The following is a 26,112-nucleotide window of genomic DNA, read 5'->3' as shown; positions in this document are numbered from 1 at the left end:
ACATGCATGGAAGAAAAAAAAAAAAAAAAGACAGCATACAAACATAGGAAAATCTTTCTGGGCCAGAATATTTTCCCATCTGTCCTGTCACCAAGGCTGGCCAAGAGCAGATGCCAGAGCAGAGCATAGAGCAAGCGGCAGATAAGCAGCAATACCCCTGAGAGCTCCCCTAAGAAAATGTCAGTATGCAGTTCAGGACCTCTGTCTGGACTTTCCCAAAATGGGGTTGAAATCCACGGCTGAGTCCTGCTGTAGGGGTCTGCTCCAGCCTCCTTGAATACACCCTGATGCCCCCAGCCACAGCTACTGGAGCCATCCCACTGGACACATTGTCCAATCTGCACCAATTGCCACCCATGCTCCTGTTGCTTAGCACCAGTGATAAACAGGGCATATTCCTTTGGCCAGGTGCCTGCCCAAGGCATGCAGGATCAAGTCTTCCCCCAAAAACCTCCTCTGGCAGCCACTGAACAGCACCATTTGGTTTATCAGGCAGTAAAGCCATTCCCGGATCTTGCTTGATCAATGTCATCCTGCCAGGAAGATTGACACAGGTCTGCCTGTCCTTCGGCACAGATCTCTTTGCAATCCCGTTGCCTTGGCCCATGTTTTCCCCAACATTACAAAACCTCTTCAGGGCAGTTTTGGCTCACTGCTAAACATATGGCAGGTTCTCTGCCTGGGTTTGTGCAGCCACTTCTCTCCAGGGTCAGGGCTCCCTGCCTCTGGCTCCAGTCAGCTCCACAGCTTTTTGCATTCTGTGCCAATTTGAGTTTTGCTCTGGCAGATAATCTCAGCCACTGCAAGCCATAGTCAATTTTTCATGAGCCCTTTCTTCAGCCTCTCTGATTTTCCAGCATCCCCTTCCAGCTGTCTATGAACTGAGAGAAAAATCAGCCCCTCCCACTGCACCCCACCCCACAAGATGCCTCTTTTTAAGCTGCTACCTAATGCTTCCAGAGCACCCCACTGGGAACTGCAGGCTCCTGGGCACTTTAATCGAGGAGAGGTCTTTGGCAGAAAGGATGCCCTTCTTGCCTCCCCATCCCCAGCCAGGCTGTGCCTCTGAGGGCACTTAGACTGCAGCAGCAGGACAGATCCAGGACCTAGTCCTGCCCTTACACGCGGCCTGGCGGGACCACATGGCTGACTAAAGTGACAGCAGGCTCAGGAATGTTAAACCTGGACACATCATTTGCAGGATACTACAGCGCGATGAGAAGCCAGCCGTGCGCAGCAGCGAGCGCTGCCGGGCTCCATCAGCGAAGGCGGCAGCGGGGCTCCTTACGGCGGGGGCGCGGGATGCAGCGCGGCCGGGAGGGACAGGCGGGCTCGGCTGGAGCTCCGCTGGCAGAAGCGCGCTTTCCGCCGCACCCCGCTGCACCCTTCCGTAGCCCCGCAGGAAGCGGCCCCGGGCCCCGAGCGCGGCGGGGCGCGCCCCGACGGCTGCCGGGCCACCGGGAGCCCGCCACGCACAGCCACGCGCGGAGCCCTGCCAAGGGGAGCGGGTGCCAAACCTGAATTACCAGCCCCGAGAGTGGCTGTGGATCCCGGCAGCTCCTGTGATTTGCGGCAGGTTTTTCAGGTCCCCGCCTGTCACACACACACGCAGATATTTAAGCAGTCACCCAAGGACCTGCGGGGTTCTTGTTTTACACACTTCTGGGCCCTGCCAGCTCCAGGTAAGGACAGGCTTTGAGCTGGGGGTGCTGGGGTGGGTTTGCAGTTGGGCATGAGGGGATGGAGGGAGGAGCTGCCCTGTTAATGCTGATGCTGAGGAGGTCGGAGCTGCACCCAGCAGGGCAGGAAGGCTCATGCCCGGGGCAGACAGAAGGGCACGCAGGCAGGAGAGACCCCAGGCGGGGGCCACCACGGGGTCCTGCCTCTGCTACAGCAGCTGCTGCGCTCCTGTTTGCTTTGTTCCCATCCGATATTATCTTCTAAAAGACTGGACGGGTAGTTTACAGGATGCGTGACAGGTGTTTTTTCCTTATTTATGGCAGGGCCCAGTTTATTTTTAAAGCTTCTGTCCCACCTTATCCTGTGCACCATGCTGGCTGATGTTATCCACAGCACTACACAGCAGGCGGCCGAGCAAAGCTCAGGACAGGACATGGCTCTGCAGCAGAGCAAGGGAGGGTAAGAGGGCTCGTTTGCATTGAGAACTGCTATTTTGATCCCTGCAGTGGCAGGAAATAGCTGCAAGCTAAAACCAGATGCAGATGCCTCCAGTCACATCCCAGCCCTGACAGTGGGAACACTGGGAAAGGGGTCAAGAAGCCCAGCAGAGGCTATGGGGCCCTATCAGCTTGGCAGGAGCTACCGCTCAGAGAGATTTCTAGGGGCTTCGGGTGCAGTAAATCGTTAGAAAGCTGCGCAGCCAGCCAGCTATTGTGACTACTGTTCAGAAAAGCAGAGCTGAGCAAACAGAGATCATGTCTTTTCTGGAAAAGTGGCAGACTTCTGCCAGGATAGTAAATGCTGACTGCACTAGCAGTGCTGGGCAAGCATGCTGGGAGACAGAGTGATGTCCTCTCCCATTTCAGGCCGGAGCTAGGTGTCCTGCTAGTAACCCCCAGGATGTCTCTGGGGGGCTGAGTGCAACCACAGGACATGGGCACAGTACTATATATTTATAATAAGACTTTCTCTTGCTGCAACTTGTGTCCATCAGCCGTTACCTTTTGTCTGCTCCCACCAAAATGGCCCTGAGGTGCATTTTAATGCCCTATCAGGCACACTAAGAGCACCAGGTGCTGTCACATAGACAGCAATGCTGGTTGGAGCTGCCCACAGCCCAGGCAACCGCTGAACCACTTGCAAGCTTCTGCTCTCACATTGCTCCACCTAAAACCAAAATAGTTAGAGCCAAGCAAATAGTCAGAGCCAAGCGTGAGTTCCCCAGGGGTCTTTAGCTTGACACATAGGACAGAGCAGGTGTGGTAGTTTCACTGTGACAGTGCATCTGGCATTGTCATTTCTGCCTAGCTGAGTAAACCCCAGCTGAATGACAACTGCAGCCCCACAGCCTTTCTGAATGGCTAGCATTCCTTGCACGGCAAAAGCAATTTTTTTTCAACACTGTCAAAAATTTAAGAGGAAAAAAGCAGTGAGAAGTGGTGATTTTCAGCAGCTAAGCCAAATAGCTGTGAGTCTCCATATTTCTACCAGGCTTAAAGAAATGTGAGACAGTCACCTTTCCTGTACAGGGGAGAGATCCTGGACAGTCTGAAGGCCAGGCTGCAGGCCTAGGCTGAAATGAGGCTCCATTTAAGTAGTGGGCGGGTGACTAGTGGTCTCCGTAGGGCCAGTCAGGGCATTTAGGCATTCCTGGTGCCCTCAAGTCATGTCATATTCCCCCAATTTTTAGCACCTAGGATGTGCCAAGTGCTAGAGGCCATATGCTGCACAGGGGCCACATGGCTCCTGAAAGCCTCTAGGACCTAGTGGAGTGATGTGGGGAGACCTGCAAAGCCCTCCAGGCGCCCCAGGGTTTTTGCCTTTTCCTGAAACCCATCTTGCAACCTTGAGAGGTAAAAACTGTTCTCCTTCCAGAGCAGGGGTAGAGGGGACACAAAGAAAAGCCATCGGGCATCACATCCCACATGTTGGGGCACCCTGAGCTGCCAGCAGGTAGAAGATACTGTGTCCTGCGGGGAAATGCCTCAGGAACCTAGAGATAATCAGAAGCAGAAATAGCTGTGCAGGTGAAACATGAAAGCTGAAGCCTGTGTTCCCTATGCAAATCCATGCACACACATCAAGGTACATTAATGCGGCAGGCTGCAAACTATGATTTATGAACTGCCAAGTCACGTTCCTGCTGGTGGCCTGGGCTAGATGCATGATCTGGAGGTGATGAGGAGCCCTTTTTTGGCTGGGCTTTCTATGAGAAGGGCAGGTGGCTCAGTGGTGTGCTGATAGAGGAGGAGAGGCATGACTTGTGGCCTGAGCTTGGCCTCATTTGCATTGTGACCTCGTGGAGAGCCTGGCAGCCACAGTGCTGGAGAGCAGCACCTCAGTTGCAGGGGTCCTCCTTGTACCCCTGCATCTTTTCCAGAGGTCTCCAAACACCTAAGGTAGGTGAGCAGCATTCAGCAGACTTCTACTACCTCACGTGCACGAGGAACTGAATTATGTCTGCCCCGTTCCTATATGGATGCTTCTGAACTGAGCTGACCCCAGGAAAACCAGGCAGCTGCAACGCTCTGCAGACAAGGCCAGCTTGGCTTGCAGTACCTGGGGTTAAAGATGGTCTTTCCCCAGTCCATCCCGGGTTGGTGGATGATAGTGTCTACCAGCACTTCATCACGCTCAGAGGTGCTCCAGAGTTACACAACCACTGAGTTACAGTGAGTATTTACCAAGTGACTCAAGCAGAGTGGGCTGTTTCACAACCAGCCCTGGTCTATTTATAAGCCCCTACTCAAATGCCAGAGGACTCTTTTATTAGTCAAAGCACTTTCTGCAGAGGAGACTCAGGGGGATCTTTGCTTTATGAGGTGAAGTTCAAAGAGGAGGATCTCTCCAGCCTCTCGCTAAGCCTGGCTCTTTGCAAGCTGCAAGACAGTTTTGAAGCTTACCTCCATCCTGGCAATTCTGTCAGCAAGTGAAAGCCCTGGGGCACTCAATACCCCAGCGTACCTTAAGGTGGGTTATCAGTCAACCAAGAAAGCAGTTGGGTTTAAACCTATGCAGTAGGAGTGCAGCATGATGGATGTTCCGGGGTTATATCCCAGAGCCAAAGGGAAGGAGAAGCTGGACTGCAATGTGGAGGCAGGCCAGGTCTGCAGCAGATGGCCCACAGAAGTCCCGAGGTGGGCAAAGGGCTCCTGGCAGCACTGGAGAGCCAGCAACACCAACCAGCCAACCTGACAGAGATGGGCCGGGCAACTGGGACAGCAGGAGAGCAGATCAAGAAAGGCCACATTTTTGCAACCAGCTCCTCCCCTGCCAATACCCCACAGCCTGATTTCGGAAACACCACAGTGATTCAGCATCAAGGGACGTGTGCATGCTGTGTGGGGACAGTGCCTCGTGTTTTAGTTGACTGAATTGGCAAGCTTGACCCTCTGCCACGTGGAAACAAACTTGGAGCCCAGCAGAGGAGAGGTGTGGGACATACCCAAGATGCACCTGTTTTGCTTATGCTTTTGGGCCAAATCTTCCAGAGATTGTGCAAAGCACAAGTGGGACAAATGTTACTCTGAAGCAAAACATGGGCTTCTTGCTGCTGCCATTGCTGGGAGCACCTAGCACTGACCACAGGCAGAGGCAGCAAGTGCCTGAGCAACTAACATACACTGGGTACAGTCGTCGAGGACTGACCCCTCACTTATACACCAAAACCCAACCAATCAGTGATGCTCAGGAACAACAGGACTAACTGTTTATGCCCATGTGTGGTAACATTAAATATTACTTAAAACAATGCAGCTTACCGTCTCATGGCCAGCCACACTGCTAAGAGAAGGACCAGGACACTGACCAGGAGGGGAAATAGAGTGGTTGCTGGGTCAAAGACCATGCTCCCAGAAGATCTTGTATCCTCTGTTTTGTGATTCCTTTGCACAAACTTGCCTGATCACTGGGAAATAGGGACAAAAAAACCAACAACCCACTAGGCTAGATGCCAGATATTGTCCCTTCACCGAGAGGACAAATAATTTTTTAAACTAATATCTTTAAATTAACCCCCTGAACATGCCCATTTCTGTGACATCACTCCTAAGTGACGCCCAGGCCTAAATACGGCTGTAAACAGGAATCGTTCCCATGGGAGTCACACTGGCTATAAATACAGCAACAGGGGAGCGCTGAGCAGCCTGCAGCTTCCTGCCAGCTGAGGATGGTGAGGCAGCTCAGCGCTGGGCACTGCTGGCGTGTGGTCTCTGCACTGAGGAAACTGAGACAGGAGTTGCTGGGGGGCTGGCGCTCCCAGCTGAGTTCCCTGGCATGTCTTTGGGAAGGGAGTTGAGCCCTGCTGCAGCCAGAGGCCACGGCAGGGGGGGGAGGGAGGCTGGTGGGGACATGGATTGCAAATCTGGGGCTCAGCAACTGTGGCCCCACTGGTGGCCACTCCCAGCTTGAGCAATGACACCGGCCCCTCTCTGCAGTGCCTGGCCCCATAGCCCTGCCCCAGGAGGAGATGGCCATGGAAAAGCCAGTGATTCCCACTGAGGAGCAGCTGGAGATCCTGGAGTACCACTTCTGCAAGGTGAACAAGCATCCTGACCCCACCACGCTGTGCCTCATCGCGGCGGAGACCGGGCTCTCTGAGGAGCAGACTCTGGTGAGTGTATGTCCCTCATCCCTCCCCTGGCACCAGCCCCACTCCCCCTGCATGCCTCTGTGCCCCACATCTCCTGCCTCTCCTGTCCTGGTCTCTCTATCATACACCTGCACCCGTCTGTCCCCTGCACAGGCTTCCTACAGCAGTCCCTGCCCCTCTCATGATGCCCCCACACTGCCTGCACTCCTCTGTGCCCCATGTGCTCCCTGCCTGCACTCCCTGGATCACTGTGCATCCTGCGTACTCCTCACTGCGCCTACAAGTCTCTTCTGCACCTCTGCAAACCCCAGCACACCCCTAACTCCACACTGCACCCACAGAGCTCTAATGCAACACAGCACCTCCCTGTACCCCACATCCTTCCTGCAACCCACGTGTTTCTGCTCCTGAATGTACAGCCCGTGCATGCTGCTCTTCCAAACCATTTCTGATAGTCCTGGATGCACAAACTACTGCTGGCTTTAAGGTCTGAAGAAAATACTGTCATTTTAAAACAGACAGAGGATAGATGCAACTCCTGCAGGATGTGATGTGGGACATGCTCAGGCTCTGCACCCTCCGCCTCAGCGTCCCTAAGCCCAGATGTCAGGCAAGTCTGTCAGCCTCTCCAGGAGACATAGAAGCCTCCAAATACCCCTCCACAGGGACAGGCTGCCCCTGTCTGGGAATTCCACCAAGCCCTGTGCTCCACCTGGCTACCTGCAGGCTACCATGGGCTTCAGAAGCAAACGGCTTCTTCCCAGTTCCTTCAGGTGGCAGTGCAGCTCACTGTGACGCAGGTGTCTACTAGACCCATAGCATTTATGGGTATAGAAAAGAAATCCAACCCACTGGAAAAGTTAACAGCAGTTTGCAGAGAGCTGCCAAGCCTGGCTCTCCCTCAGCAAAGCCAAAGGGATATAAAAGCCGAGCAGGCAATGTCAGCATTTAGCCTGTCCCAGGGAAAGATGCTGGGACAGCATCCATTGCACTGATAGTCCTCGGCTGGCGTGGATTGTGCTTTAGTGACAGGCAGGTATCAATCACTGCTTGTTTGAGGCAGCAAGGAGGCAGTACCCCTAAAATACCTTCTTCTCCATAGAAATGGCACTGTTCCTTTTTTTTTTCCTACAGCAAGTTGTAAACACAGGCCATATACACCCAAGGCACCTCTTTAGATGTCTTAAAATCTTCCCTGATAGCCATCTTTTTCCACTAGTCTAGAGTGCTCCGAGAGATCTGAAGATGAAGGTCATGTTAGGGACAGGATCAAGACTGGGGTGGTGAGCTGCAAAGTGCCTGCATTGCATAGAACACAGGGAGTCATTGCTCCTGACATCTGGAGAGCTTTATCGTCTAGAAATAGTAGCCATTTTAATAAAAAATTAAGTAACAATGAGATGCAAAGAGGAGATGGTGGTTTAGGACAGAAAGTGAAATTTTTGGGAGGAGGCTAGGCTGTCAGTCTTCTGACTGGATGTGGTCAAAGGCAGTGTGAGTGCGAGAGACACTTGTAGAGAGCACCGAGGTTGTATCATTACGGACCATAATAGCTTCAAAAATAGCCATGAACAAATATAGCAACAAAATGAGCTGCAACAAAAGGAATCACAGGCACATTGCCAAACAAAAGGCTAAGCTGTGCTTCCGGCACATGACTTATATCTCTTTTCTTACTTTTCTTCTTAGGTAGTGTAGCTTTAACCAGATACATTTTATCTATTTTTAATTTTGTCTGTGTTGAAGTGGAATCAGCAGCTCTTGGAATGGGCTTGCAGATGCTAAGTTACTACAGACATAGTGCTAAGTTACTCCTAACATAGACATGCATATTGCCTGAAGACCAAGACAATTTTTAAACAATTTAAAAAATATATTTGTTCTTAAATTTGTTGAGTGCCACCTCTCATGCTTTCTGAAACAGGTGAGCTTTTGATTCCTGTCAGTTTTGGACCGGCAAGTGATTGTTTCACTGCTCCAGTCATTTAAACAGACACCATCCAGCTCCTTAGCCAGTCTGTTACTCTGTTTGCAAGAAAAACCTGGACTCACAGCAATAAGGACTTACCCATGCTTGTCAAGGTCTGAAGTGAGCAAGAGAAATGAATTGGAAAGAGGTGCAGACATAGGTTAAAAGACCGTTCGGTCAGGAGCGGCTGTCCTGCTGCCTGTACTGGCCGGGAACAGCACCTTGCTACAAGGCAGCAGCACCAGGAGTTCCCCTCACGTGGTCCCACGTGCTGACCACATCTGCACCTTGAGCAAAGTTATTCGGAGGCTTCACTCAGCCCAGTGCACTCAACCTCTGTTTTGTTCTTTCTCTCCAGAAATGGTTCAAGCAGCGCCTGGCAGAGTGGAGGAAGTCTGAAGGGCTGCCCTCAGAAAGCGGGTCTGTCAGGGACTAGAGGATGCTGCTCCAATCCCCTTGCCTCTTACAAATGATGGTGAAGCTCTTCAGAGTGGGTTTCCTTGGGGTTCTTCTGTTGCAATAGGTTTTGCGATACAAATACTCTGCTATTTAACATAAGTTTTATTTAACATGTACATAACCAGAAAAAATCCCATTTTATATATATGTATATACATGTGTGTATACAACTTTTGATGGCTGATAACCTGTCTAGTGATTCCAACCCATTAACAGCAGCTGCACAGGAAAATGCAATTTCATGCCCTTGTCCCAGGCTTGCAGGAAATTTGCCATGATGTATGTTCAAATATAGAAGGAAGAAATAAAGATTCCTTTTCCTTACAATCCTCAGAAGCAAAGTATGTGTGCTAGCTTTAAGGTACAGATCATCCAGAGAGTAGGACATCTGGAAAACCAGGTATGTTGTTCAGGTGACCTGGTTTGGCTCAACATGCCTGAATCAGCTCTGGATACTGGCAAACCAAGTGCCTAGACCATAATCAGACCAAGCGAAGCACCCCTTGAATGCCTTTTTTTACCTTTCTGTTAAAGGTCACTAAAGAGGAAAGAACTCGTGGCTTGTTTTGGGATTTTTCCCAGTGCAATAATAAGTTTTTTGATGAGAGGAGCTGTGTTGTCCCTGCTCGTGCTCCCTGCCCCCACGACAGGAGGCGGACTCCTTCCTCTGGAAGGGCAGCATTTCTCCCAGGCAGCCTCAGTGGGCACTGTGGGTTTCCCCTCTTGCCACAGGGACAGCCATGGGCAGCCTCATCTCCTAAGGCACCTGTGGGTCCATGCATGGCAGCCCACACAGCCCCACACATACCCTAACTGCCAGGGTGGCAGAGGCTGGTGGTGCTGGGGTTCCCCCACAGGGTAGGGGCTTTAGGGGAAGACCCCAGTCTCCTCCTGGCCATTCTCAAGCCTGAGGAATGCAGTTGCACTGGGCCTCTTGCACAAAGTCCAAACTCTCATCCATCCTGGCATAGGGCAATGCCTGCTCTAAAAATAACCAGCACCATTGCCCAGTGACCTTACCTTGTTCAAAAGCCTTCAAAAGTCCTCTGCTTAGTGGATTATTGAATCAATTAATGGATCCTCTGATTAATCCCCTTCTGGTTTGTGGTCACCTGCCCTCTACTCCTTTGGAAGGAGAACCATCTTAACACAGGGAAGATTAAAATACATTGGCTCTGAAACTGCCATATGCTTTCATTTGTGGCTTTTTTCTCTTCCTGGTGAGCATCTCTCTTGCCTCAGTATCTCCAGCCTGTCGCCAGTGGTTGGGCAGCCAGTGCAAAACACACCGACCTTGTAGGAAACAGATAAAAGCATTCTCCCTTATGCCATGCCCCACACAGGCTGTGTTGTTCCCTTGCAATCCAGCTGCCAAAGTGACTCACCCACAGACCCAGCTGGAGCTCAGAATTTGTTCTGCAGACTCTGGCATCAATACCTGTTTTCTGCTTAGCCCTTGCAATGTGCCTTCTCTCTTACTCTGAGGGGAAATCTGCTTTTTTGAGTTAGGCTCCAAAAATCCCAATGCAGAACTCTCTTATTTTGTCTGGGGTCACACAACTGAGTATCTGAACCACACAGATTTAACCCAGCTGTGTAACTGGGTCTGCCTGTTCTCCAGGCATTTGAGAAAACAGGCCCCAAATCCAAGCCAATTCAACATACATTGTAGCCTTTTGTATATCTACTTCTGTCACAAGCACAAAACGTCTGGGTGTCAGGAGATGTTTAAACTTCAGCAAAAATTTTTGAACCCAAATTCAGGAGTTGTGTTGCATCAGCTTACTGCATGCTCTTGGGTTTGGTTTGCCACACTTCCCTGCATGAAAGGACAGTTCCTTCCCCCAGCAGTTGTTTTGTTACATCTTAAACTATTACAGCAAAACAATCAAGAGAGAAACTTCAGACATAACCCATCCTAGGGAGAGAATCTTCCCACATTTGGTCAAATTCTGTTAATTTTCCCTGAAGACTAATCTTAAGGAATGATGATTTTATTTGAATTCCCAGAAAGTGTTACTGCTGAGTGCTGCCTCTGTGCTCTGTTCAAGTAGATTTTCCAGCCATTGCACAGAGAGAGTGATGTTCAAGGGGTGATGTGGGCAGCTGGCAGGAGCATTTCTGAGGGAGCTTAGCGCAGAATTGGTTGAGCTAGTTCTTGGAGCCGCTGAGAACAAGCTGCCTTCAAAGCAGCCTCCTTCACTCTGAATGCATCTGGGTTGTATGCAGTCAAGCCCACACGAGGTCTGGAGGAGAGAGGGTAGGGATGGTCAATCCTGACTGGAGCAAGGCCAGCTGTCAGCTGCCTGCCAGCTCCCACACCTTCACCTATGCCTGCCCTTCCCTGACAAGGGAGGACAAAAGGCATCACACCTCCACTGTTGTTGTCAGGAGAGGGACATCTCTCACAGCTGCTACAGCCAGGCATTCCCTCACCCTCTGTGAATCCTCCCCAGCACATCCTGCAGACTGGGCTGAGGTCAGCTGCAACGTGCTGGGCAACATGAATATCGTACACTCTGCCCTTTGTCAGCTGGTTGATTTTTATAACTGCAATTAATAAGAAGTCCCAAATAGTAATTCCTGCTGGAATTAGAAAGTTCCTGCTTCTTCTCTTTTGACTCTCCTTCCACCTCAAAAGGGCTTTTTAAACTGCAATCCATGTAGCATTAACACATCCAGACATGTAAAATCCATGCATGTTGGCAGAGCACTTCCTAATCTTGGCCTAATCTCTCTGGCCAAACACAAATGAACTAGCTGCCACGAGCCACACAAAATGGGCTGGCAGCTGATCATTTCCCCGTGACAGGGAAGCAGTACCTACCTTGCGCTAGGCTGGGCCAGCTCCAGAACCCTTGGTGTAGCCACTGCGCGCTTGGCAGCCTCTGTCACGGGCCACTCAGGATCCCGCGGGTGTGCATAGTCTGCGTGGAGTTGTTTTGGCCTCGACAGCTCAATGGTCCGAGGGCTCACAATTACCTTCTGAGACCTGGAAACCTGTGAAAGAATGGGGAAGAAGGTCCTTAGAGGTGCTTCTGGCATTTAGGGGTGCTCAGCCTGCAACTAACTCAGTGTAACCAGGTTCACAGCCACTGACCACATGCAGATGGGACACGATCCTGTCCTCAGCTGTGTTTGGCACCAGACAAACCGTAGAAGGAGAAATCACTGCCTGGCCAGTCCCACAACCTGCCCTCCAGCCTCCTATTACCCACAGCCCTTTGCCCAACCCACGCCCAGCACCAGAGATCCCAGTTAGGCACTTGTCCACCTCTCCCCATCCCCACAAATGCAGGCTAGGCACAGCTCCACCATTCTCTGGGGATTTGTGCTGGGAGTCAGTTCATGCACTGAATGGAGCACAAGCCCTGCTTTCCAGCTCAGGAAGCAGCTGTGCCAGCCTCATGGAGAGAAGCATGAGGGCTGGATGAAGAGAGCCACAAGTGACTGAGCTCCCATGCCCTCTCCTCTGCCAAGAGTCCCATCCATGTAGGGTCCTGGGTGATGCTGCCTTACCGCAGAGATGGCAGGACCAGGATGGGTGTGCCTAGAGCAGCACGTCATCTCCCTAATCAAGGGCTCTGCCAGTTGCTGGATCCGCGCTGATGCACTGGCCGAGGTCGCAAACTTGGAAACCTCTGTTGGCACCTGCATGGGTCCAGAATGGGGGAGGGATGTGCAGACACAGAGCTTATACAGCAGCCCATAGGGACACGCTCCCTCTCCACAAGGATGAGCAGCCCAGCACCCTTCATCTGCAGACATGGTCACTTACTTTTTCAGAAGCTATTATTTTTCTTTCACCTGAACTATTCGGTAATTTTGGTGCTACAGGGATTCCCCAGCTGTTGCCCACTCAGAGCCAGGAGGGGAGTGCCTGTAATGAGACCCTGTGTAGCCAGGTAAAAGTGCAGAGGAATTTCTTCCATGTTTTTAATATTCATCTTCCTGTCTGAATCAAGTGACTTCCCTGCTAAGGAGAGACACTCAGATTTCAGGGTAAATTTGCTGGTACAGTTAACTGCATTCCTACAGAAAAAAATGATTACTTCTCCAGCAGGGGACTTCTTCCCCTATTTTTCACAGGGTTACTGTTGCCCAGTCCTGCTCCAGCCCAGCCTCCCATTTCCCAGCCCCAGAGGTTGCATGCAGAAAACCTAGCCTTTGCCATGGAAATGAGTGTAATCTGAGATTGCTCCAATCCCTTTCACCCCTGCCAAAGCAATGACCCACCTAAAAGGAACAAGCTCAGAAATATGTCTCTAAATTAGGCTTCTAGTAAATTGTAGTTAAAATATACACAGGGATTGCAATCTCATGCCCCCTGTGTACTCAGACAGGAGCACAGCTGCCCAGCTACAAACATGACTACTCCCTAAGAGCTAAACACGCCATTTCCAACAGGTCTCTCCACTTTCCCAGGCTGCTTTATCAGAGGATGCAGCCCAGATGCCTCCCTTGGCTCTCCTGCTATACTAGGCTGCTCCAACCTGCCTGTTTTTTGTCTCCCAGCAGGAGATTTGCAAAGACAACATTCTTCTCTGAAAACGCACTTTCTCTCAGTGTCATAAACCCCAGCAGAACCAGACAGCTTCTCCCCTCCAGAGCACACACTGGGCACATCCAGAGGTGGCATATCCAGGGGTGGCATACTGCATCTAAAATCTCAGGACAGTTTGCTGCATCCCTGCACCCTCCAAATCTCACTCAACCTCCTCCTCACCTCTCTGGCCGGCAGGAAGTCTGGGTGCAGCGGCTTTGGCCGGGCAAGCTCCAGGATCCGCTGGGAGGCATTATAGTTCCGTGCAGCCGGGGACACGGGCCACTCGGGGGACTCACGGGCTCTGGAAGCAGAGAGTCACGGCATGCCACTCACAGATATTCCCCACTCCGCCTGCAGCTGGTGTGTCTAAGCCTCACATTTGCTGCAGTAGAAGGCAGTTTTGTCTTGTGGCCATTTCAGTGCAGAACTCATCCCATGAGAGAATCCAGAAGTTCTAATCCCAGCAGAGACTCTGCTCTGCATTTTGCCCTCTGTTTACCCATCCTCTGTTCCTGCATTTATTACTTTGAAGACGCACTGATGCTACAAGGCCCGAGGCCCTACCTATAGCACCCTATAGGCTTTCTAGCCTCTCACCTTTGTTCCAGGTAAGCAGGGAGGTATTTTTTAGGTTCAGCCAACCTCAGCAGCCGTTCAGAAGGGTAGCCAAACTTCGCTAGCGGGGGACGCCCACCGATCACTGGTCTGCATCTGTACAGAAGGAAGGATTTTGAGGAACAGAACGAAAGAGTCAGCAAAAGGCAACTGACAGAGAACATGATCCTAGCAGATGGTAACCTAAGTCTGGTTAAACATCTATGCCTGCTGCATGTACAAAAGCTGGCCCTGGTGCACATGGAAAAGCCATGAACAAATAGGCATTTATACCTGAGATTTCCTCACTTTAAATGCTGTTTGCATCTGAAGAGTCCTCTTTTAAGCACCCTCAGTGCATTTAAAGTCTAGGCTTTTCCTGGACCATTTAAAGAAGCTGCCCCACAACAGCCAGCAGCATTTATGTTGGTCAGCTCTGCCAATTCAGAAACCTCTTTGTTACAATGGCTTGACAGCACCTTGTGCCCTTGTAGCTCCTTTCATCATGGTATCTCCCCTAGTGCCTTGTTCATCCAGCTTTCAATCAAGCTTAACTGCTGGACTATGCCTGTCATCACCAGGGAAGAAGCAAGCAGAGGTAAGCAGAAAGGCAGGAAGGGCTGTCATATAGACACCTTTAGCAAGAGGAAGAAGCTCTCAGAGGGATGAGAGCCCATCACTGATGACATTGGCAGAGGGGATAAAACTACAGACATGCATGTCTTGACATCCTTCCAGGCAGAGGAAAGCCAGGAGTGCAACACAGTTCCATCTCCATCCTCATTGCTAGGACTTCTTACAGACGAGCAACCACCATCCTGACTCCACAAGAGCTTCATCTCCTCCAACAGAGCTACAGATGACTTGCTTCAAGTAATGCAGCATCATCTAGCACCACTGTGATTTATACTTTTTACATAATTTTTCATTCCAATTACAAAGCATGGTCTAGTTTTTCACCATGCAGTGACAGCAGAGGTTTAACTCAAGGCAAGAGACCTGGATTCCTTCCAGCAGCAGAACACTGCAAGACTTCTCTGTTCTTAACCTTATCTTAAAGATTTAGGTCAGACTCCAAGAGGATGCAGGGGATCATTAACTGTGTCCAGATGCCTGTCTGGGCTGCATCAGCCCCAATAGGACAGGGAACATTCTAGGGACAGTTCCTCTCTACTCGCAGGTGCAACACACACATTCCATCGAGGAATGCATGCATGCACATGATGTCTACTTCAAACCAAAGCAGAGCTGTTGGATGGGTATTTTTGTTACAGCAGAGGAACATGCTCCCTTGTGCTTGGAGACTGAGATCAAGACAAGCTCCTATGGCAGCTGATGGGAACCCAGAGCTCTAATCAGACCAGCAACTATGTGTTGCAGAAGTCCTTCTCACAGCTGAGAAGTGGGTATGAGGAAATAAAAGGGCACCAAAATTTAGCACTCGCCAGTTCCTCCCCATTTTGGAAGTCAAGTACTCAGGGTGACTATGCTCCCATAGCACTTTCTTCCCTGCTTCAGCCAGCCCCTGTTCCAAGCACAAAACAGCCTGGTGAGTTTCAGTGCCATGGAGCTACCTGTGGGGCAGCCTTTTCAGGAGAGGACATCGCATCTCCCCTTTCCCTGGGAGCCAGTATGCCCCCCCTAGAGAACATGCTCTGAGCTGCCTCCTTCCCCAGGATGTGCTACCACGTCACTGACCTGCACTGGTACTCGCTATAATCTTTCTTGGGCTTGGACAGTGACAATATTCTTGCAGATGGTCGAGCTGTCATAGCACCCCACGAGGGGGTCCATATCATCTGCTGGGTTCCCCACACAAGCCTAGCAAGAACAGCAAGATTGTGAAATTTTAGTAACATGCACAAGTTATGAAACATGAAATGTGTTTGCTGGGGCTATCCTTCCCTGCCTAGGATGGAACACACACACATACACACGCCCTATGGCTCCCCACACCTGCAAAATGCCACTACCACCCCCTGCGCATTCACCTTCTGTGGCACTGAATTTCCCAACACTCTCCTGCTGGTTGTTGTCAACTAAAAAACAAAAGAGTTTTAAAGTGATAGGTCTGGTTTTAGTTACCAGTGGATGTGCAGAAAGGGTCATTTCATTACTTCTCTGAAACCCCTGGGGGAGTTTCATCATTGCATTTCTTTTGCCTCACTATTACCACCTAACTATACCACAGGTATGACAGTAAAAATAGTAATAATGTTACAGTCAGGGTGTGCCGTGGAAAGTGGGTGAGGTTTTACAGCAGGTTAGTGGTTACTCTCCTGTGCCCAGGGCAAATTTGGAGTTGCTCATCCCTCAGTGAGAGGCCATGGTGGGAGAGGGTACCAGGGTAGTCAGGACAGGGAACAGCAGGGCAATGGGTTTGTGGAGCCTTTTTCGAGACCCACACAGGTAACGGAGAAGAGATGTTATCAAGATACTGTTGCCCTGGCTTGTCAAGCTGTAGTTTGATCACATCATGCAGACAGCAGCTCTGTTCCTAAAGCTGGACTGTATCCTCCAGGACAGAGCAGCCTGTGGCTCCCGTGAGTCTGGTCACCTTGCACCACACACACCATCCTACCCCACAATATCTCAGTTGGGCAGCTCAGATCAGATGGGGCAACAAAGGCAAGGCTTGAGTCAAGCCCAGTTTTTTGATTGAAAACTTGAAAGAGAAAATTGGAGGGAGCCCTTAAAGTCTGGAACATCTCAGTCTGCTTTTCTGGAGACAGCGGGGAAAGCAGTAGCAAGACAATGGCCAAGGGTCTGCTCTGGTTGAGCCCTGTCAGTCCCCAGCCCTCGAGCAAGCACTGTTTGAGCACCTACTTACCTGGGACTGCTGTCACAAAATCGTTGCTTGGGTTCTGCAAGTACATGTATCCTGTCAAAATTGCAGAAAAGGACAAACATGCCATCATCATAACTTAAACCAACAAAGCGTGAAGAAGCTACTGCTGTACTCAAAGCCATATAAACACTCTCAAGCCCCTGTGCTTTTGCCTCCATTCCCTTGAGAGAGTGTGTTTAAGGACCTCTCTCTTCAAGTACTTTCCATCCATTTCATCTGGCAAACTCACCAGCCCATGATTTTTTGTGTTTTCTCTTGGACTGCAGAGACACAAATTTGCAATTCTGCCTCCACTGAAAGGTCCCTCTGGGAAATGGCTAGGGGAGCGGGAAGGAACTTTTCTGGTCAATAACATACCATGAAATCTCTGCAGGTATGAGAGGGATGCTCTCCCAGCCTATGGGAGCCCAGATGAAGAAACACCTGTTAGCACCACCTTTGTGGTTTACTAAAAGGCACCATGGAGACAGCACTGTGTTCCCACATGGCTTTAGGAGCACATTTTATTTTACTCCATTTAGCACAGAGGTCCTAGATGCTACAGAGACACAGGAACATACACGGTCTGTGCCCTAGGAGCAGCTCTGGAAATGTTTTTCCTGAATATACAACAGACCAAAACCTTTCAGGAAGATCAGCTATCACTGCTGAGGCCTGAAATCCTAGTGACTGGGAAGTGCTTGAAATTTAAGAGCCTCGGTACAGAAAGAAGAACAAGATGATCCAGTGCCACAAGTGTATTACACAACTCCTCAATGTCACAGACCAAGCCCATACCCACCCACTGCGGCAACAGGTGACTACCCACAGCCAGCTGGTGAACAACCACACTGTGCAGGCACCTATGGAAGTGCCCCACCATGGAAAAAGCAGAGAAGGTGGAAGCCTGGGGCATTGCTTCCCTGCTCTGTATCATCTGGCAAAGATGCCTAGCATAGCCCTAGAGAAGAGCAAGGACACCAGCAGAGAGTGATACTTGCCAACAGAAAACAATCTGTGCTTTGGGGACACACCTGTGGTTTCTCTGATGGGGCTAATACTGCTAGTAAGATGCCAAGCCCTGGCAAATGCTTGTCAGAGCACCCAGCACCACAGAGATCCCTGAAATGGCAGGCTGCTGTTACAGCACCTTCACTGCACGCTCCCTGTGAGATGCCTGTCCTGCCTCACTTGGGCCACAGTGCTGCAAACACGGCTCCTGCTGAGATCCCAGAGAGGCAACTGCCTGTAGGACTTTGGCCCCCTGCCACTAGTTCAAGACAGGACACGGTCAGGAAGGCAGATGTCATTTCAGGAGCCAAAACCCAGTTTCAGTTCTTTATTCCCAAGCGGCTCCCCAGAGGGTTTTCCTTGCAAAGGTGCAAGGGGGTGAAGGATTAGCACACAGAGGTCCCCCCCAGCCTAGCTTTATTGCAGAGCTGGCTCTATCTCTGCAAGCAGGCCCATTGCTTTTCCTCAACCGCTGGCACAGGCCCAGCGCACAGCCACAGCCAAATCTAGCACAACGTGCACATGGCCCTAGTGCCCCACACTGCTGTGCAAAGCTTGCACCATGATCCGGCCAAGGAAAGAGTCCCACGTACACTCAGATCACGTCTCTCAACTCACTTGACAATCTTTGGGTTTTTTTGCCAATTACAAAAAATTAGTTTTATCACAGCAAAAAGATAGATAGATAGATAGATGATAGATAGACAGATATCCTCACACAGGATGCACCCACAGCAGCTCTGCAACTTGAAGGAGTTAAACCACCTCACTGACAAGACAGCCCTGGTGGAGCCTTTATTGTTTGGACCTGCTCGTGCTTCCCAGCAAGGAAAATGAGGCCTTGCTTCAGCCAGACATAGAAACACCTCCCCTCCACTGTCTGAGCATTCACAGACTCATTGCTTAAGGGGGATCAACTCCTTTTGAGATCAGTTCCTTGTAAAGCAGTCACAGCTTCCGTTTTGAAGAGGCAGGATGTTTGTTAGAAGCTGAGGTAAGGGCAAAACTGGGCATCATTTCCTCTCAAGTATTTATCACAGTATCATCCAATATACGGACTCACTGCTTGGTGTAAATCCCTGACTGAGCCCTCTCAAGAGACATGGAGCATGGCCTGAACACCCAGCCAGGAGGCTGAGAGGGCTTCTTACCTGCTGCGTGGGCGGTGTACACATGTGTAAGAAGATGTATAAGATGAAACTGCAAAAACAAGAACAGGTGAATTTAAAAGCTTGGTAGCACCCAGAGCCTGGGCTGCCTGCTCTTTAGTGTGCAATAATCATATGGCAGATGAAGTTTGTGCATCTCCTTAGGATAGTTGCTCAGCAGATGTCTGCATTCTTTTTCCCTGCTACCTTCCTCTCCAGTGGTTGCTCCTCACGGGGGGATGCTGGCAGCCCCCAAGGCTTCAGGATAGAGCAGCCCCAGCACTACAGCCTCCTCCTGGCACAAACACCAGTGGTCACCAGCCTGCGGGCTCCCACCCGACTCAGTGTAGCCACCCCATACGACCGCCTTCAGCAGCTTCCAGGGGAGGTTTTCAGAGCCTCGGGGAATAGCAACCGTGTTAAACTGGGACTCGGCGCCAGCACAAAACAACCTGCCGTGTTTTAAGGCGGGGGTGGGAGACACGGGATGACAGGAAAACCAGCGACACGTGCAGCCAGGTGCCATGGCAGCGATGGCCACGAAAACGGGGCCGGCATCCCGCACTCCCCGCCGCGGTGCCCGAGGCCTGCCGGCGCCAGCCAGCCCACCGTGCCCGGGAGCCCTCCCTGCCAGAGCCCACCGCGGCCGGGTGCGGGGCCGGGGCTCGGCGGAGGAGCCACTCCCCCCCGTGGGCCCCGGCGCCGCTGGGCCCCGGCCGCCCCGGCCCCACGCACCGTAGATGTCCCCGGCCGCCGCCATGGCCCGGCCCGGCCCCGCCCAACGGCTCCGCCCGCCCCGCCGGCCCGGCACACACACGGCGCTGCCGGCGGCAGCCCGAGCCGGGCCCCGGCCGCAGCCCACGGGTGACGCGGCCCCCGTCATGGTGGTTGTCCCAGAGAGGCCTCGGGAGCCTCCCGCATCCCAACATCTTGTTCCCCAACTGGAAGAGAGCAGCCCGGACCAGTGGTTAGGGTGGAATTTTCTGCTTTATGCATCTCTTACAAAGGACAAAACTATAAAAGCCTCGTACAATAGATGCGGGTGCAAAACAGGTCCTTTACAGGACTGCTCCGGGGTCATGTCCTTCGAGTATGATTAGGAGGACACTGGGAGAGTGACACTCCTCAGCAGGTTGTCACCTTCCTCACCTGCTGTGCTAACAGAAACCACTGGCAAGAAACAACAGGGTTTTCACAAGGAAGACCGATTGCTCAAGGACATCTTGGACTAAGCTTAAATAAGCTGCTCAACCCGATGGACGAGTCTCCCGCCTTTGCTGCCAATTTAACTTAAATGCATCCAGTTGCTACCTCAAATTACACCATTTTGGCTTTTTGCCTGTAGGCAAAGAAACACTTAATATATTACTGCTTTCATTTTCTTGTCCTTACCCACTAAAGAAACAGTAACCAACCCAATTTCCAGAGATTACTGGTTTGCCACTCCCTTAACAACTGGGTCCAACACAGCAACAAGAATTGTCACTGTCAAAAATACTAGTTGCAGCACTTTAAATTTCTGACACCGTCAAGAAGTGAGGTCTCATTTTTAACAGAACACCACTGTTAAAAGGGTTCTGTAAAATCTGTGAAGTAAACATATTTCTCTTTAACCTGAGACATCAAGCCATGTTGAATTCACTGGATGCAACTTTCTTCCACGGAAATCAGTGCTTGATTCCCACCTGACATGAAGCTATCTTGCCCATCTGAGCTATATTTCCCCTTAAATCTGCTGCCTGAGAGACAGACTATTTTTCTCCTACAAATACGCTAAAAATAGACTACTTCTCAAATGTATTTTCAAACTACTATAAATTAGATTTTCTTACCAACTAGATACCACTTTCAGAGGAATTCCACGCCCACCAGGAAAGCATATCTGTACATTTCAGCTGCCACACAGTAAACTGACCATATACTAACACCTGGTCTCCCTCAGCTGCAAACACCATGTTGTAAGAAAAGAGCTGTCACTGTGTTTCCAAAACCAGCGTCCCTATCAGCTCCTTGGCATCCTTCATGCTGGAGGAGATCTCAGAGCCATCTTCTGCCACATGGGTACCAATCAAGAACATCTTCCTCTCATCCCCAATATCAGACAGAGCCAGAGCATCGTGAATATCAGTGATGCAATATGCACCTTCGAGGTCCTGTTACACAAAAATAAAACAACCCTGTTAGTTGCAAGAGGTGGTGGCACCATTCCTACTTTGAGCCACGGCTTTTGTCCAGGGAGGGAAAGAGTCTCAAAAGCTCTGGGGTGCCATTCTTACGTACCTTCTATGAGGTCAACTTCCCATGTCCTAAAATGCGTTGGGGAAAAATCTAACCTGATTTCTTCCCAAAGAAATATGGGTACAGTTCTGTTCCTATTTCTACACCACTTCCAGTGTTTCTGATAACTATGGAAGACCACCTGTACAAGGCAGACAAAAGCACTGCTGGACCAAGACCCTACGCACTCAGCAAAGGGTTATAAAAATAGGGCAAAAATACAACAGTCATGCCCTGCCTACCTTCTTAGCCACCAGTGTTTCTGATGCATTTGAGTCTGATGAAGCCCAAGCCTGCACTTGAGTTCAAGAGTTACATAAATGACTACTAATAACAGGCCTCAGTTACTAGAAATTTAGGAGGTAACAACTTAGAGCAAACTGAGCACACAACCTTGATAAAAGAGAATCTGTTATTAAAACCCTTGGGCTCTTCTGTCATCTGATTGTACCAGAGGCCCAATTCTATTTCAGATACAGCACCAATCATTGAGACTTTCACAAAGATCTTAGGAGGAAGCACTGCCTTGTGAGGAAAACTGCTCTTTCTCTCAGGTTTCAGCAGCAGCCTTTGGAACAACCAACTGGACAGTCTGAAGGCAAACAACAGTGCTTCACTTTTTAGCCGCTGCTAGGTAAAGTGGTACTTCTAGGCAGATACTCACAACAGAAACCTAACTTCATATCTAACTGTGGTCTCCCTTGAAGCTCCCAAACCTTGCAACTGTACAGCAGTTTTCACCCACAGCTCTGATTGCATCTTCACCAGGCACAGGACCTGCATCTTGCAGATCCAAAACAACCTCAGATTATTTTGTTTTGTGGTCAACAGGTGTGTCAGAAAGACTCCCAGCCATGTGCCTTCCTTAAAGGCATGAAGCCTCTTTTGAAAGGCTTTGTTGCTGTTTCCAAAGCTGCTGCCAAACCTAGCTGTGCTAGCAGCAGGGAACTCTTACCTGCTTGTTGGCCAGAACCACCACAGGCAGGGTGGAGTTGTTCTGGATTAGCTGATGAAGCAGCTGTTTCGCCATAGGCAGTCGGGCATGATCAGCCGAGTCCACGACATAGACCAGCAACAGCACTTTGGGCAAGTACATCTTCCAGTATGAACGCAGAGATTCACTGCCCCCGACTGGAAGAGAAGACAGCAGCACAGGATTCACCAAGTAGTTCAAGCAGCACTGCTCCCAGAGGTGCAGACAGCATTTCCCTGAACTGAAAACCCAAGGTATTTGGGTTACCAGAGACTCAGAGTATTTGAGCTACTGCACGTGAGACTGAAAACAGCTTTATTTTCCCCAGTCAAGGCCCATGAAGGCATATCTGTATGCTCTGGGAGGAAACAAAGAATCTGTCCATTTTAAGCTCTTATTTTGAGAGGATTTTGGGTTCAGTATCTTTGTGGTTGCTTTCTGCCTTGTTGGTTCTTGCTCTCAAGCAAGTAAAGAGAGTAGAAAATGGTTCAGTGTCCATAAACACCAAATGTCCCCTTATAACCTATCTCCACGTGCCCACCTCATTGTAAGACAAAGCAGGTCTACAATTTCCAGGGGAGAAATTTAGCTCTGAGGTGTGGAGGGCTCTCATCATATTTGTATGACACTAAGAACTAGCTCAAAACTCACAGAGTTTTGTCAATAACCAGAGGTGCTTAAGGAAGACCGAAAAATCAAGTCCCAGCAGACTCTTCAGGCAATGCTTAGGAGTCATCTTTTCACAGCATACATTTCTACATGAGCTCTTCTCTGCTGGATACAGAGGAAAGCTGTCCACCTTCAAAACTAGGTCTTAAAACAATTCTCTGGTGAAACCACAGACAGCAAGTTGTTTGAGATTGTTGTTCCCATCTGGGGACAAAGAATTCAGTAGTTTGTTGAGTTCAATAGCAGAAGGAGTAACTATCAGTATACTAAGTAGTTCAGATGTGTTTTCAGGTCTCTAGGTCTTCTCCAGGCACATTGCAGGAACACTCGCTCAAAGAGTACTGAGGTGCTCAAAAGGCATGTGCGAGTCTCTCAAAAGTAGCATGTTCTCAAAGCAATGTATCTGGGGTTCCCTATAACTCCCCTGCCTTCCAGAGGAGCTCTTCTCAAAATTGTCTTACTAGACAGCCATCTTTTATTGCCCTCTTTGACTGTTCTGTTTCAAAGCAATTTTGCTTTCACTTAAGTCAAAAGGATTCAGTAGTTTCAAGAACACAGAAAGGGAAGTAACATTTCCCACTAGAGCATGCCTGCCTCTTCAAGTGGCCCAGTGTACCTGGAGGCAGAACTGCAAGTCTGCTACTGTGGAAAGGAGACAAAGGGCTGTGACTGACATGTAATTTTTGGGACAGAAACCCGATTCTGTACTGCGATACCACAGGGGCTCAGTACTGCTCCCTTTGTTAAGTGTATTCATGCATAGCATAACCCAGGGGTCAGCAACCTCACAGAGAACACTTTTTTCCCAGCCTGTAGGAACTCAGCAGAAGCCAGGAGCTCCTACTCTTTGCAGAGGGTGAGGTACCACCCAGTTATCTGTATGCTGGTACAAAGAAAAGAACAGTTTTCCACATGTCTAAGCCAGCACAACAAAACCCCTGCTGTTCGCTGATCACCTTGTGCCATGTGATCACAGCACAGGCTGCTAACCCCTGGACTAGGCGATGGTACAGACTGGATAAGTAACCAGATTAGAGCCATGCACAGATTTACCTGGCTGAAACTGGCCTGAGACATTGCATTTCCCATGAGTCAGATCGCAGCCATCACATCTCAGTCACTACCAACCTGGACCAGAGAGGGAAGGACGACTCAGAAACAACAGGTTCTGCTGTGGTGTGTGTGGTGCTGGGCCCAGACTGTCCCCAGGCAGGAGCAGAGACACTGTGGGTTTCTCTGGGCTCAGATAGGCAAAGCACATCCCAGTAGGAAATACCCTCTTATCTACCAGGCGAGGGGCACAGACTACAAGCATCTCTCTAAAGATGATTTCCCCAAGGCACTGCAGAGACTCCTGTGGTAATAAGACTGGGAATGAAACTCTGCCTAAGCAACCTCATCCTCACACCCCAAAAACTTACCTGGGAACAGCACAACTCCTCTAGGCCTGCTAAAGGTACAGAGACATCTACTAGCTAGCTGCCAACTGAGCCAGTCAGCACTGGTACACCAGAGGGCAGAAACAGCAGGAAGCAATGGGCAGCTTCTGCCTCCACAGAAGGCAGGTCAGCCTCTCTGTACCAGGGACTGACCTGACCCCAGGGCCTCCACCTTTCCCATCAGCTAGCTGCACCTCAAACAGCTGTGATGGCCCAAAGGCATCACAGGAGATGCCATCTGCAGGCACGGACGATACCCAAAAATAAGAGCTAAGGACAGTACAAAAGTTTTAACAAAATGCTATGGACATTCAAAAGCTGTTTAAGACTAGAAAACACCACTTATGAGGCTTTTAAATAGAAAGGGTTTTCTCTTCCCCCTCTCTTCTTTCACTTATTATTTATTCCTCTGTAGCTCTTGCCCTTTGCCAGGCATGAGCACCAAGGAGAAGCAGCACAAAAGCTATGAACCACAACACAGGCCTTATTGGGGAAACGTCTGCTGGTTTCACCCAATCAGGCTTATTACTCTTCTCTCTCTGGGAGCAGAATTCCCAGGATGTCAGGGCTGAATGAAAACTGATCTCGAACATCATTGTGTCTTCTCCTTCAAAGAGGCTGGGTAGGAAAGCAGAATCCCCAGGGGGAAAATAATCCCAACTTCATGTTATTGAGCTGGCATGTGGGGATACCGAGCTTTTAAAATATGTGCCTGATCCCTAGGGCACAAGACAGGAACTTATTTTATGTTCAATACTAAAATAGGTTCACTCACTCTCCAGAAACTCCATCTGGGACTCTTCGGTGTTGATGCAGATGGCATTGAAGCCCTCGGTGGGAGCCACGCTGCGCTTGACGTGGTTAGTTGCCAGGGAGTGGAGAATGCTAGTCTTCCCAGCCCCATCCAGGCCCAGCACCAGGATCTGCTTACCGTGTCCTTTACCCTGCAAAGCGAGGGGCAGCATACTTACCCGGGCAGCCGGGGCAAGAGCAAAGCTTAGCAGGGCTGGGGGAAAGAAGGAGGCTGAACAAGGGGCCTGGAGGGCACAGCAAAAGCCACTTGGCGGTGAAGAGGCCGAAGATGCCCGCTGGGCTCCCGCGGCACAAGCGCACGGCCGCAGCGATGGGGGATCCCCGGGACATCAGCCGGCCCCGGGCACTGCGGGGCAGGAAAGCGGGGAGAGCGGCCCCGGCCCGGCCACCCGCCCCGCCGCGGCCCAGGGCACCGCCGAGGCTGCCGGCGAGCCGGGGCCGAGGTCACGGCGGCCCGAGAGGCCCCGGGCGGCGCCCCGGGCGTTCCCCGACCCCGCGGCCTCGCCCGCCGCCCCGACCAAGCCCCGGTACCTGATCGGCGGCGGCAGCGGCGGCTGCAGAGCGGGCGGGCAGCGCGACGCGGCTCCGCAGGCGGGCCCAGGCCCGGAGCGCCACGACCGTGCCGCCCGCCAGGACCAGCGCCGCCCCCCAGAGCGCGGCGGCCCGCAGGCGGGAGCCCATCGCCGCTCCGGCCGCGGGCACCGGACACCGCGCACCCGCACCGCGCACGGAGAGCGCCCCCCGCAGCCCCGAACGCGGCTCCCGCCGCCGGCCGGGCTCCCAGGGCCAGGCTGGGAACACGCGAGTGGCAGTGAAAGAGAGAGCAAGCCGTGCCACGGGCGGCTTTTCGCTGGTGCAGGGAGGCAGGCCACGGTTTCCGCACACCAGCTACTGCCCTCCCCTGCTCCCAGCCCCGCGGGATTTGTTCCCAGCTTGCCTCTGCCTGCGCGCCCAGCTCCGGCGCAGCAGTCAGGACACTGTCCAGGTACCCGGCCCAGGGCTCCAGCAGTGCCACAAGTCAGCGTTTCCATCAGGCCAGAGATTATGATAGGTTTGACCAGAAAAGACGCCTGAAGAACAGAGCTGCGTTCTCCTCCAGCATCTCTCGTCCTAACA

General features: G+C 51.1%; 3 protein-coding genes across 12 annotated transcripts; 1 reads left to right on the top strand and 2 right to left on the bottom strand.

Annotated features, from left to right (window-relative positions):
* The first annotated feature begins 1,478 nt into the window (after positions 1 to 1,478).
* HOPX (HOP homeobox) lies at positions 1,479 to 9,026 on the top strand. Of its 3 annotated transcripts, none has more exons than XM_048303063.1 (3): positions 1,479 to 1,682; positions 6,117 to 6,292; positions 8,599 to 9,026. In XM_048303063.1, exons 2-3 carry the CDS (start codon positions 6,149 to 6,151, stop codon positions 8,674 to 8,676), a joined length of 222 nt encoding a protein of 73 aa, XP_048159020.1. In that variant the 5' UTR covers positions 1,479 to 1,682; positions 6,117 to 6,148; the 3' UTR covers positions 8,677 to 9,026. The 3 variants fall into 3 exon arrangements, with proteins under 3 accessions (XP_048159020.1, XP_048159018.1, XP_048159019.1); XM_048303061.1 differs by lacking the exon at positions 1,479 to 1,682 and adding an exon at positions 5,751 to 5,851; XM_048303062.1 differs by lacking the exon at positions 1,479 to 1,682 and adding an exon at positions 5,855 to 5,953.
* Positions 8,784 to 19,597, bottom strand: THEGL (theg spermatid protein like). Of its 6 annotated transcripts, XM_048303056.1 has the most exons (9): positions 19,561 to 19,597; positions 18,829 to 18,877; positions 16,670 to 16,720; positions 15,538 to 15,660; positions 13,843 to 13,956; positions 13,426 to 13,546; positions 12,219 to 12,350; positions 11,527 to 11,699; positions 8,784 to 10,945 (listed from the first exon to the last, which is right to left on the bottom strand). In XM_048303056.1, exons 1-9 carry the CDS (start codon positions 19,583 to 19,585, stop codon positions 10,831 to 10,833), a joined length of 903 nt encoding a protein of 300 aa, XP_048159013.1. In that variant the 5' UTR covers positions 19,586 to 19,597; the 3' UTR covers positions 8,784 to 10,830. The 6 variants fall into 6 exon arrangements, with proteins under 6 accessions (XP_048159013.1, XP_048159017.1, XP_048159014.1 ...); XM_048303060.1 differs by lacking the exon at positions 15,538 to 15,660; XM_048303057.1 differs by lacking the exons at positions 18,829 to 18,877; positions 19,561 to 19,597 and adding an exon at positions 16,917 to 18,822.
* Positions 19,598 to 19,793: 196 nt separating this feature from the next.
* On the bottom strand, positions 19,794 to 25,692 carry ARL9 (ADP ribosylation factor like GTPase 9). 3 transcript variants are annotated; one of them, XM_048303051.1, is made up of 4 exons: positions 25,528 to 25,692; positions 24,959 to 25,127; positions 22,058 to 22,233; positions 19,794 to 20,978 (listed from the first exon to the last, which is right to left on the bottom strand). In XM_048303051.1, exons 1-4 carry the CDS (start codon positions 25,675 to 25,677, stop codon positions 20,799 to 20,801), a joined length of 675 nt encoding a protein of 224 aa, XP_048159008.1. In that variant the 5' UTR covers positions 25,678 to 25,692; the 3' UTR covers positions 19,794 to 20,798. The 3 variants fall into 3 exon arrangements, with proteins under 3 accessions (XP_048159008.1, XP_048159010.1, XP_048159009.1); XM_048303053.1 differs by lacking the exon at positions 25,528 to 25,692 and adding an exon at positions 23,798 to 23,872 and having other exon boundaries at positions 24,959 to 25,060; XM_048303052.1 differs by lacking the exon at positions 19,794 to 20,978 and adding an exon at positions 20,989 to 21,244.
* Between the last annotated feature and the right edge of the window lie 420 nt (positions 25,693 to 26,112).

Source organism: Corvus hawaiiensis, chromosome 5, assembly GCF_020740725.1.
Source record: "Corvus hawaiiensis isolate bCorHaw1 chromosome 5, bCorHaw1.pri.cur, whole genome shotgun sequence".
Classification (NCBI taxonomy): domain Eukaryota; kingdom Metazoa; phylum Chordata; class Aves; order Passeriformes; family Corvidae; genus Corvus; species Corvus hawaiiensis.
This window is presented reverse-complemented; position numbering and strand designations above follow the sequence as displayed.

What these genes read in the sequence shown, in the direction of transcription:
- HOPX (XM_048303063.1), top strand. Translation starts at nt 6,149, where the DNA reads ATGGCCATGGAAAAGCCAGTGATTCCCACTGAGGAGCAGCTGGAGATC. An exon ending in TCTCTGAGGAGCAGACTCTG is followed by an intron (nt 6,293 to 8,598) that starts GTGAGTGTATGT and finishes CTTTCTCTCCAG; the next exon opens with AAATGGTTCAAGCAGCGCCT.
- THEGL (XM_048303055.1), bottom strand. Translation starts at nt 16,845, where the DNA reads ATGGAGGCAAAAGCACAGGGGCTTGAGAGTGTTTATATGGCTTTGAGT. An exon ending in CCTGCTTACCTGGAACAAAG is followed by an intron (nt 13,547 to 13,842) that starts GTGAGAGGCTAG and finishes CTCTGCTTCCAG; the next exon opens with AGCCCGTGAGTCCCCCGAGT. An exon ending in CTGGCCCAGCCTAGCGCAAG is followed by an intron (nt 10,946 to 11,526) that starts GTAGGTACTGCT and finishes TCTCTCCTCCAG; the next exon opens with ACCTCGTGTGGGCTTGACTG.
- ARL9 (XM_048303051.1), bottom strand. Translation starts at nt 25,677, where the DNA reads ATGGGCTCCCGCCTGCGGGCCGCCGCGCTCTGGGGGGCGGCGCTGGTC. An exon ending in CCGCTGCCGCCGCCGATCAG is followed by an intron (nt 25,128 to 25,527) that starts GTACCGGGGCTT and finishes CTCGCTTTGCAG; the next exon opens with GGTAAAGGACACGGTAAGCA. An exon ending in TGGTTCTGGCCAACAAGCAG is followed by an intron (nt 20,979 to 22,057) that starts GTAAGAGTTCCC and finishes TTTGTGTAACAG; the next exon opens with GACCTCGAAGGTGCATATTG.